The sequence below is a fragment of the Chenopodium quinoa genome, unplaced genomic scaffold, assembly GCF_001683475.1.
Source record: "Chenopodium quinoa cultivar QQ74 unplaced genomic scaffold, ASM168347v1, whole genome shotgun sequence".
Lineage (NCBI taxonomy): Eukaryota > Viridiplantae > Streptophyta > Magnoliopsida > Caryophyllales > Amaranthaceae > Chenopodium > Chenopodium quinoa.
In genome coordinates this window covers 22,534,487-22,546,917 of record NW_018742204.1, presented here as the reverse complement: position 1 = coordinate 22,546,917, position 12,431 = coordinate 22,534,487, and the positions used below count along the sequence as shown (strand labels likewise).

Here is a 12,431-nt window from a genome sequence, read left to right as displayed (position 1 = left end):
ATTAAACTTCAATTTGGAATTAAAAATTACCGAAATGTTTACTATGGTCCATAATACCCCTCGGGAGTTCAATTGGGTGGGTGGAACCATCCAATTTTCCTTTAAATGATCAATTTACCGGTTTACAACGTGCACCGATTTCATTAAAACAAGCTTACCACGAACATTTATGAAAACAAATAATAATCATAAATGGGTCCAAACGACATTATATGACCACGAGATGTATTCCCTACAATTTCTAGACTTTCAGACCCCGGCCCCGAATACTCTAATATTTCTTTAAAAGCGATGATATTAGCATTCAATTTTTGAATTATTTGACTTTTTTTTGCCCGAAAATAAAAATTGCCAAAATGTTTACCATGGTCCCTAATACCCTCCGGAAGTCCAATTAGGTAAGTGAAACCAACAAATTTGCCTTTAAACAGCCAATTTACCGATTTACAACTTGCACTGATTTCATTAATTCACGCCTACCACGAACAATTATGACAACATACAATGATTATATATGGTTTCAAACGACATTATATGACCCCAAGATGTATTCCCTAAAATCTCAAAGCTTTTCGACACCATGACCAGAAACCTCCAAAATTTCTCAAAAAACGTAGATATAAGTCTTCGATTTTTGAACTTTTTGACTTTTTTTGTCCCGCAAATAAAAATTGCCGAAATTTTTACCATGCTTCCTGATACTCTCCGGGTGTCCAATTTGGTGGGTTGAAATATCCAATTTGCCTTTAAACGACCAATTACCGGTTTACAAATTGCACAGATTTCATTAAATCAAGCCTACCACGAACATTTATGACAACTTATAATGATCATAAATGGTTCCAAACGGCATTATATGACCCCAAGATGTATTCCTTAAAATCTCAAGGCTTTTCGACACCATGAGTTGAAACCTCCAAAATATCTCAAAAAGCGTAGATTTTTGAACTTTTTGACTTTTTTTCGCCCACAAATAAAAATTGCCGAAATTTTTACTATGGTTCTCGATACCCTCCGGTGTCCAATTGGGTGGGTTGAAATATCCAATTTTCCTTTAAAAACGACCAATTTACCAGTTTACAACTTGCACCGATTTCATTAAATCAAGCCTACCACGAACATTTATGACAACATATAATGATCATAAATGGTTCCAAACGGCTTTATATGACCCCCAGATGTATCCCATAAAATTTAAAAGCTTTTCGACAACGGGCCTCAAAACCTGCAAAATTTCTCAAAAACGTGGATCTTAACCTTCAATTTTGGATTTTTTTTTGAATTTTTTAGCACGAAAACAAAAACTCCTGAAATGTTTATCATGGTCCCTAATACTCTCCGTGAGTCCAATTGGGTGGGTGGAACCATCCAATTTACCTTTAAACAACCAATTTACCGGTTTACAACTTGCACCAATTTGATTAACTGAAGCCAAATTTGTGACAACATATAATGATTATATATGATTCAAACGACATTATATGACCTCAAGATGTATCCCTTAATTTTTTGAAGCTTTTTGACACCGGTTCTCAAAATCTCCAAAATTTCTCAAAAAGCGTGGATTTTAGCCTTTAATTTTGGAATTTTTGACTTTTTTCGCTTGAAAATAAAAATTTCCGAAATGTTTACCATGGTCACTAATACCCTCCGGGAGTCCAACTGGGTGGATGGAACCATCCAATTTGCCTTTAAACAGCCAATTTACCGGTTTACAACTTTCATCGATTTTATTAACTCAAGCATACCACGAACACCTATGACAACATATGTATTTCCCTATATATGGTTCCAAATGGCATTATATGACCCCATATGTATTTCCCTAAATTTCAAAACCTTTCGACACCGGGCCCCAAACCTGCAAAATTTCTAAAAAAGCGTGGACATTAATCTTCAATTTTGGAAAATTTTGACTTTTTTTCGCCCAAAATTAAAAATTTTCGAAATGTTTACTATGGTCCTTAATACCCTGCGGTAGTCCAATTGGTGGGTAGAACCATCCAATTTGCCTTTAAACGGCCAATTTACCGGTTTACTACTGGCACCGATTTCATTAAATCAAGCCTACCGCGAACATTTATGACAACATATAATGATCATATATGGTTCTAAACGTTATGATATGACCCGGGGATGTATGCCCTAAAATCTCAATTCTTTTCGTCACCGTGCCCCATAACCTCTAAAATTTCTCAAAAAGCGTGTATATAAAGACTTTAATTTAGAATTTTTTAACTTTTTTTTCGCCCGGAAATAAAAATTGCCGAAACTTTTACCATGGTCCCTAATACCCTATGGGAGTCCAATTGGCTGGGTGGAACCATCCAATTTGTCTTTAAACGGCCAATTTACCAGTTTACAACTTGCACTTATTTCATTAAATCAAGCCTACCACGAACATTTATGACAACATATAATGATCATAAATGGCTCCAAACGACATTATATGACCTCGAGAAGTATCATCTTGAATTTCAAGACTTTTCGACACCGGGCCTCGAATCCTCCAAAATTTCTCAAAAAGCATGGATATTAGCATTCAATTTTGTAATTTTTGACTTTTTTTGCCCGGAAATAAAAATTGCAGAAATGTTTACCATTATCCCTAATACCTTCCGGGAGTCCCATTGGGTGGGTGGAACCATCCAATTTGCCTTTAAACGACCAATTTACCGGTTTACAACTTACACCGATTTCATTAACTCAAGCCTACCATGAACATTTATGACAACATATAATGATTATATATGGTTCCAAACGGAATTATATGACCTTGAGATGTATCCCCTAAAATTTCAAGGCTTTTCGACACCGGGCCCCGAAACCTTCAAAATTTCTTAAAAAAACGTGGATATTAGTCTTTATAATTTTGGAATTTTTCGACTTTTTTTTGTTCGAAAATAAAAATCGCCAAAATTTTTACCATGGTAATTAATACCCTACATTAGTCCAATTGAGTGTGTGGAACCATGCAATTTGCTGTTAAACGGCCAATTTACCAGTTTACAACTTGCACCGATTTACCGATTTACAGTGGCCAATTTAATTAACTTGCACCAAACCCGAATTGAACCGAAATTGACCCTAACCCGTTTTAACCCGACTTGTTACTAACCTGACCTGAATTCAGCCTGCCCCGTTCCTAACCCAACCCGAATTTAACACAACCTGTTACAAACCTGACCCGAAATCAACCCGACTTGTTATTGACCCGACCCAAATCAACCCGACTTGTTATTGATCCGACCCAAGTTTTACCAGACCTATTACTTACCCGACCCAAAAATTCAACCCGATTTGTTACTAACCCGACTCGAAATTAACGCGACTTGTTATTGACCCGACCTAAATTCAACCCAATTTGTTCTTGACCCGATTTCAAATCACCTTAAATGCAATTTAGACCACCTTATTCTTGTTGATCAAAGCATTTTGTCAAGGGAGACCAAGACGGTCCAGGCCAGCAAAAGAAAGGAGCATCATCCTCAAATTTAAGAGTTAAATATAGTATATATTTGTTGTATGGTCAAAGGAGATAATAATTTTCCTAAATTATAGACTATAGTTCCCTAGTATATTGTCATATATATTATAGTCAAAGGAAATAATTAGCTTGATAAAAATGATAATTATCTATTTATAGTTAGTTGAACCCGAATATGACTTGACTTAGAAATGACCCGACATGATTGTAACCTGCAAATTATTGACTTGAACACAACTCGAATTAATCCGAGAATGACCTGACTTGGAAATGTCCCAACCTGATTGATTATAACGCGCAAATTATTGACTTGAACCGAACCCGACTTGAAAATGACCCGACCTGATTATAATCCGCAAATTATTGACTTGAACCGAACCCGACTCAAACCTGAGAATGACCCAACCTGATTCTAACCCGCAATTTATTGACTTGACTCGAACCCGAGAATTACCCTAACCCGTTTTAACCTGTAAAAACCCGAATTAAACCCGACCTATTGTTCACCCGACCCGAATGTAACCCGACCTGTTATTAACCCGGCCTAAACCCAACCCAAACTTGATAAGAAGTATGATCCGACGTGACCCGACTCAAGCATGACCCAACCCAAATCCAACCCGCATAACTTATGGAATTAATCCGAATTGACCCGACCCGAGTTGACCCGACCCACTTTTACCTGACCCAAACCCGATCCGTTTACCCGTATTAACAACTCTAAAGAGGGATATGGAAATTCATAACTTTTATAAGTCTAGATTAAGTAGATTAAGGGTGTGTTTTCTTCAGCTTAATTTTTGTTCAGTTCAGCTCAGCTTCAATTAGTTCAATTCATTTCCTAATTTCCCTTTTCTCATAAAATATTCATTTCAGCTCTATTCAGTTAAGTTCAACTCCAATCAATTCAGCTCACCTTAGTAAATCAGAACATACCCTAAGTTGATGAAAAATAATAAGCTAAACGAAATTTAAAATCCGAAGTCAATGTATATAGTTCAAGTAAATAGTATTCAGAGAGATAATTATTAATGATGCACCTTAAGGATTGTGCCTGAAACCTGAACATGTATGTTTATAGATCTACTATTTTTTTTTGAAGTAAATAATGTAAATATCATTGCTTATAATTGTTTAGGTTACTTTTGTGAAATTTAATTTTGACCATTATTTTTTTAAGAAAACATATTTTACATGCAAAAGTTATAAAAAAAAAAACACCCTTATAATTGTGCATGTACTCGTATATTCCTAATAAATATCATACGTGTCGAGTAGGTCAAATCAGCTTTAAACGATAAGAGTAGTTCATTCTAGATTAAGTGCATGTTAATATATTAATACTAGATATTTATTGAAGTCACCTGGATCAAAACTCTTCTTCATTTACCATAATCAAGTCATCTTACAATTTTTTCTAATTTAGGGGAATTCATAATTAATTTTGGTAAGTGGCCTACTCTAAAAGAAGGTTCCAACTGATGAAAGTGTTAGTTCAAATTTCCAAATAAACAACAAAGTAAATTGATTGTTTCAAATTCAATGTCATTGGTTTAGTCCCAACTACTGCTTTAACTTTAAGTCTAGCTCGTTCTCTCTTCAAGAACTCTTGCTATATTCAAGATGAAAATGAAATTGATGACAAAGTTAATTCAACAACTTTCATATTAATTTATTTCTGGTTGAAATATGAACATCGTTACCTCAAATACACTGATACACATTGAGGTAAAAATCATCATATCTAAGATATGGAAATCGAATTTAATTTCTTGTTCTTTTTGTCAAGGATGGTGCATAAATGTAAATGTTGATGTAGCTTACGTACTTTGTAGGTTATTTAGAATTTTGAACCTCCAACATCTTATTCGGACTAGCTTATATTTTAAAAAGTTACCATTTTGTCATAGATATATGTTCTAGTTGTATGCTATGGTAAAAAATTTGACCAATGTGATACAATCAATTTCAAAATTCATTTTTGCTGTATTTTTTTATTTTTAAAATGTATGAGTTATGAGTCTTATGAATGAACTTGTTTGTGTTGCACTAGATCATTTGCTGACTATGTAGGATGAAGTTTTTCAAAAGAAGCTGATCATTTACATCTCAATTCAGAGTCTAAAAAATAGAATTATGCATTTTGTATACAGGATTTGTTAAATCAATCCAGAATGCTGAAAATTTTAGTATGCAATGAGGAATAGATTTATACACCAGCTAAAACAGTAAACACGTATTCGATTAATAATATTAGATGCCAATCGCATCAAGAAGCTGAGAGTGTTGAGATACAGAAACGAGGGAATTAGCAACAATGGCTCCACTTGCAGCAACAGCAGGAACACCAATGCCTGGAAATGTAGAATCTCCACAGCAGTATAGTTGTGGAATAGAAGTTGCATGCCCAGGAAAAGTGCCTTTGCCAGCTTCAATTGCTGGACCATACGTTCCCCTATTTCTTCGAAGAAACCTTTGATGTGTTAATGGTGTACCAATCATCTTTACTTCACATTTATCCCTGTTGAAACCTGGACCAAGTGCTCGCTCTACTGCTCTCCACATTACCTGTGTGTGTTCACAAATGATCTTTTTCATCAAGTGCTGAGTAAATGTAGGAAAATTTTAAACATGACTATAACTAGGCAGTGAATACCATTTGCTTGCCTGTCAACCAAATCCGCACATACCATATCAACCTCAAAATATCAGGGTGCTATAGGATAGAGACGAGAGAGTGGCTGCATAATTTTCTTTCCGGATTGAGAGGGGATAGAATTTGCAAACTAGTGCATGAACAAGAAAAGCAACTTATAATGGGTTGTTGAATTCTATAGTTATTCATAGCCTAGTGAGGGAAACACAGCCAAGACAGCAAAATATTTTGTGACCAACAAAAAAAAAGGAAAGATGAACAACGAGAATTAGGAGATTCACCTCGGCTCTTTCTGCTTTGAGTTTTTTGTATTCATCACTTCTACGATCAAGCCCTTCCCATATTTCAAAAGGTTCTGTTCCTGGTGTGTATGCATGTAGTACATGCTTACCAGGAGGTGCTAAATCTGGACTCAAAACACTGGGAACTGATATCAAAACAACATTCTGATCTGCATCAACTCCTCTCTTCCAATCATTCACAACAATATGATGAATACCAAGGTCTTCACGTAAACCCTGAAAGCTCAAGCCTTAAGTAATGGTACAAACATTCTGTAAAAATCATGCTAAGAGACAAGTATGATGGAAGATGACAGGATCACAGGAAGAGAAAATTGCAGAAACATGCATATTAAACACAACATTATCACAAAAACTGAAGAGCAACAACGTGAACAGAATTTTGGCACAACATAAAGCCAACCAGAAATAAGCAGACTAGAAAACTGAAGATAACTCACCTCTGCATTCAAACCCAAATGAAGATGCATAAAAGATTCACATTGTGGGGTTGAATTAACTCTCTCTTGAAATGTCTTAGGTACAGATTCTTCCGGTAACAGATTCACGGTGTCCCACATTGATGCATTACTGACAACTGCCTTCTTTGCGCGTATAAACTGTGGGAGAGCAGAATAAACATAAGATTCTACACAGCAGATGTATCTATCTGCCATCTCGTTCTCTTTATCCACTTACTTGACCGCTTCTGAGTTTAACACCAACTGCTCTTCCATTTTCAACAACAATTTTCTCAACATGAGATCGAAGGGAGATCCTTCCACCAAACTTTTGAATTCCTCTAACCAAGGCCTCAACAATTGCTCCACTTCCATGTAAGGGGTACTCAAGAACACATCCTGGCTTGTACCACTCAGCAAACATGTAAATCTGCAGAAAAGGAACAGATAAAGTGACTGATTATTTGTCACAACATCTTCACAATGCAAGCACTTATTTATTAAAGGATTTAAATAGGTGAACATGCAAGCACTTAATTATTAAAGGATTATTTGTCACAACATCTTCACAATGTAAGCACTTAATTATCAAAGGACTATTTGTCACAAAATCTTCACAATGCAAGCACTTAATTAACCTAAGAAGATCAATGTACTTCGTATTATACAATTCCAATGTAAAAATTGTTAGAGTCGTGTCTCTAAGACAATAAGCAATTCAGTACTCAATCCACAGGAATTAGATATCTTACTAGGCCAGTCATCTTCGACTGTAAATTAGAAACACAGGAGACTATGCTCTTGGCACTTTCCAGACTGTTATTGCTCATTTTTTTGGTTCAGTAATTGTCTTAAATACAAGAAAAGGCAGAATATAACTTTTCCAGTACCTTACTGAGTTAATCTCAAGTTCTCAGCACATCAAATTTGCTGTTATTCAGAAAAGTAGTACAAAGACAGATTTTTGGTCTTCATTTTTTATACTGCCAATGCCAAATTTAAAAAATGCAACCAAAGTATTCTACTAACATCCATTATATTGTGAGAAACGAGAATAATTTTATAATATTTCATGCAACTAAAGATGTGAGCTGGTCACAAAGGGGTAATAGTTACCATCTCTGCTGAGAGAATACCATTAGATTTGACACCAGCCAGAAGGAAAGCCAGAAGATCCACCCAGTTCCGTACAAAAGGATCTTTTAGTCCCAGGGAATCAACTATTTCAGAAAAAGGTCGGAGAAGCTTTGTTGCACCTAAAGCTCCTTGAGGTCCCATTGCAGCAAAAGACTTCAATAAAGAAGGAGCATATCTAGCTCCAGCAGTTGAAATGACACCCAGATCACCTCTTATAGACAAAGGAGGGAGAGCCATTGCTGCTGTAGATAGAGGCATTATGGCATCCTGTTATAAGAAGCAGTTTGTTAAAGGTCAATACGATTAAATCATCTATTCCCTAACTATAGAATTCCATGTCACATTACACTACAGTTCCCCATAGCCATGAGTTATAAAATAAGCCTCCTATAATTTTATAGATGACTTTGCAAACAGTGCTCACAAAAATTAGCATGCCTCCATGAGTTACCAGTTCTCATTTCCCAAGTTTGTGGTAATAAGGAGCTGAGCTTAGCTGAGAATGGCAAGCTCAAAATTCACATCTCGATTTGGACCCAAACAAAATGCTTAGTTTAGGCCAGATTTTAAAGCTAATTATTTTTCTACTTGAAACACTTACAAGACTTTTGTGAAACTCATGCGATTGCAAAAAGAAATTGTCCTTATAACTTTATAAGTTGTACTTGTATATAAAATTTGAATAACCCTACTTTTTTTATTTAATTCACCCATTTTGACTATTTGCATGAAACAAAACTACTATCTGTTATATATGACTTTCATCAAAATTGAGCTCAAATTGTTAAGGACTGTATTAGGCTTAATTAGCTCATGAAGAAGGTGGGTTCATCATCACTCCTATATCACTATATAAAGCATAAGTGATCGTTTATTATGACAGCCATAACTACCAGATAGCAGTTTTAACATGAGTGAGAACTTCTTCAGTATCAATTTACCACGATAAGTTTGGGACACAATATCTGAGAAAAATAGCATACTTCAAGACACAACAGAGACCCTTTGGATCTTGACGCCCCCCTAAATGTTCAAACATAAGAAAAGAGAGGATAGTGGTACTCACAAGAAGCTTTTTCCACTCTTGCACTGCATTGGCACTTGCATACTTCTCAAGATCCTGTAAATCTACTTTGTTGGGTTAGAACTGGAATAAGTGCACTTGGTAAAATTAAAGCTAAAATATAATCACACTTAAATGTCAAACAATATGTGCCAAGAGATACTTTTTAGACTATAGAATGAATGTCTAACTATCTATCTGAAGAATGGAAGTGCGGCCAAAGTCATCTGTCTACCTAGCTAACAAATAGTAATTTGCTGATTCTCCTATCGTTTCATTTCACTTTAGTTTCTTCTGCTCCCTCTTTTTTCATTTGATGTACCCAACTTATTTTTCTCACTTTTGGATGCTCTTCTTTAATCGTTAATATTTTTAATTCCGTATTATCAAAATAACAAAAGGTTACTTATTGGAAACTAAATATCAAGAAGATTTTAACAAGACCTGAAATGACTATATATATATTTTTTTTCCTTGCATATTGGTTAGAATCCGTGGTCAAATTTTGAGCTCTTTAACCAAGACACCAGTAAATAGGTACATATTTTGTAAACTAAGGGAATCCCATACTTCTTTACTGGTCAAACCAAATTAGTACAATTCTTAGGAAATAAATAACACTACGCCTTTATGAGTTAATTTGGCAGAGAAAGGCTTTGTAGATATAGCTTGGCTACAATATTTATAGAGTAAGTGCACCAAACAGAGCAGATTCACTCTTCCTCCCCATAAATAACACTCAAATTTCTGTTTCATGATATATTCTAATACCCTCCCTCACAACATAATTAAATCTATAACAGAATACAATATTAGAATACAAATATATTCTAAAAAAAGTTAAGCAAGAAAATCAAAGAACAAACTAGCAATTATGGAATCACCTTCAAAAATTCTGTGGGTCCAATTCGTGACAAAAATTCTGCTTCAGGTAAATAAACCATCCATGAATCATACTTTGCACAGGGTATTGTTTCACCAAGGGCATCCAACACCTGCAAGAAGGAAATTAGTAGAGTTCAAGGAAGCTATAAGATATTCTGCATATAATTTCAATTTTTTTCTTGATATGAAGGTATGTTAGTAAATATCCTTGACAAATATGTATTGCTCATTCACTTCTTGTGGTTCTAGATTAAGTATAGTTGTTACTTAATAAATCAATTTAGTGATTCACTTGGATCTATCAAGCTAGTTTCATCTTGCCAAACAGAGTATAATACTAAGATCAAGGATCTAGAAACATTTAAACAAAACACAAGAGTAAAGTTAAAGGGACTGAAGAAAATTACTTGTGCAAGTGGATTTGCCTGAGGACCTCTTGATTGAAATCCAGAAAACAGAGAAGGTCCAGAGTCAAATTTATAGTCTTTAACTTCAAATGCATGAGCAGCACCCCCAGGTTGGTCATGACTTTCTAACACGAGAACATCTTGCTCATATCTTGCTAAAAGTCCAGCACAACATAGTCCTCCGATGCCACTCCCAATGACTACTACATCAGCCTCAGGTCTGCCTGCAAGATGTGCAAGTAGGAAAATATTATTCAGATTGCCTCTACATTGAATTGCAATCCTAAAGCATGTCTTTTAGAAGGAGTTCATGATTTCTTTTGTTTGAGAAATGACACAACCCCCTCATCACAAATATAGTTGTAAACATAGGGATGAATGAAGGGAACATTTAAGGTGTTTCCAATTAAATCATTTTGCCCTTACCATGTAAGACAAGAACAAATGCAAGGAAAAGCAATGCCTATTGTTAATCCGACGGTTTGCTCCTTAGTCATATAAGTCTTACATGAAATCTAATTGGATTCCTTTCTCGACATCCCATCATTAGGATTTTAACTCATGTCCTATACTTTTATATGAAAGTTAATATGAAAACACAGGAGAAACAAAAAGGCTACCTTCTCGAGTGCCAAAAATCTTCCCACAACACTTAATGCCCAAGCATTCTAGTATAGTGGCATAGTCCAATACTCCATAGAGCAAAGAAAAGGTTGCCTAAGATGACAAGGTCATTGCATATAGCTCGAATGACAACGCTAAGTAAGACCTAATTTAACCTCTTAGGATCCAGCATACCTTTGCCAAAACAACCCTCATAATTTACATGTCATCCCTTAGGATTGCCCCGGATACCATATTGCAAGACCTAATCTGATACCAAATTACTAACAGTTTTATACCACATTCACAATTTAACATCCCTAATTTCATCATGTCAACATAATTCTACTAGAAAATCCAACATTTGAAAAAGCAATATAATCGAAACCCTAATCGCAAATTTCTATCGAAATCAAGGGTTACTACTTAAGAACTGGAAATAATTTATCAAATAAACGCAAACCATAATTTGGCCGGAATATAGTATCACAACTATAATTAACAAGTCTAATGCATAAATTATGATGAATTAAACCAAAATCAAGAAATAGCAAATGAAAATTTTCGAATTGAATCAACTAAAAGAGATTGAGAAAAACCTGAAATGGAAGAAGGGAGACCGTTGGTGGAAGAAGGTGGCTGACCGTTGGAAATTCGCGCCAAAATTGAAGATTTATTTGAATTTGATTGAGAATTTTGAGGGAAAAACTTAGTTGAAAATGGGAGATGATGGAATTTAGGGAGGATTGAGATACCAGAAAACGCCATTAAAGCTGAAATAGTAGAAATGAGGAGTGAGAGATAGGAAGTTTTTTTTGGGTAGAATTTGATCCATTTTTGTTTCCTTTTGGCCTTTTGATTTCTATAGCTCTTAACTAACCACGTTTGCTTCCTTTGGTCTAGTATTCTCGATTGGACACGGGCCGATCAATCCAAGCTCACGTGTCATGTCAGCGTGTCTCGTGTTTAAATGAGTTGTACTTTAATAGAGTTAAGAAAGGAATCATGTTGCATCGGACTTGTGTTGTATTAGCTTATCAAACCATAGAGAACTTGCATGCAGGTTGATCTATCTTATTTATGCCAGACTTAAAAAAAGAAATTTGATGCACAACCCACCCATGAGCCATGACTCACTAGTGTACCTTTTGTGCTGAGTTGAATCATTTTCGTGTCATGTCTAACCGATCCTCGTGTCGGCCTAACCCATGTCCAACTCTAATTTATTTCTATTATTTAGTTGACCATATTAATTTTTTTTTATTTTAAAATAACTAACATGGTTTGACCAGATGTGTTTACCATCACGCAAATTTGACCTTATAGTAATTACAATAGTACTATTATATATGTGAAATATTTAAAATATAATCGATTTCCAAATTTTCAATATATATGATAATAATGGCCTGACTTATATAATAAGCCGTGCTTGTGACATCATATTTATA

The 12,431-nt window shown here is 35.1% G+C and overlaps 1 protein-coding gene across 1 annotated transcript; it reads right to left on the bottom strand.

The window, feature by feature from the left end:
- Nucleotides 1-5,600: 5,600 nt before the first annotated feature.
- LOC110723996 (prolycopene isomerase, chloroplastic-like) lies at nucleotides 5,601-12,148 on the bottom strand. The gene is made up of 9 exons (XM_021903411.1): nucleotides 11,580-12,148; nucleotides 10,378-10,601; nucleotides 9,970-10,080; nucleotides 9,089-9,142; nucleotides 8,002-8,289; nucleotides 7,124-7,315; nucleotides 6,886-7,044; nucleotides 6,425-6,661; nucleotides 5,601-6,055 (listed from the first exon to the last, which is right to left on the bottom strand). The coding sequence occupies exons 1-9, from the start codon at nucleotides 11,746-11,748 to the stop codon at nucleotides 5,741-5,743; spliced, it is 1,749 nt and encodes a 582-aa protein (XP_021759103.1). The 5' UTR covers nucleotides 11,749-12,148; the 3' UTR covers nucleotides 5,601-5,740.
- Between the last annotated feature and the right edge of the window lie 283 nt (nucleotides 12,149-12,431).

Bases quoted from the DNA above. Each gene is read 5' to 3' on its own strand.
- LOC110723996 (XM_021903411.1), bottom strand. From the start codon at position 11,748: ATGGCGTTTTCTGGTATCTCAATCCTCCCTAAATTCCATCATCTCCCA. The intron at 7,316-8,001 runs GTAACTATTACC...CCTTTTCTGCAG, and splicing joins GTATTCTCTCAGCAGAGATG to ATTTACATGTTTGCTGAGTG. The intron at 6,662-6,885 runs GTGAGTTATCTT...TTGAGCTTTCAG, and splicing joins ATTTGGGTTTGAATGCAGAG to GGTTTACGTGAAGACCTTGG.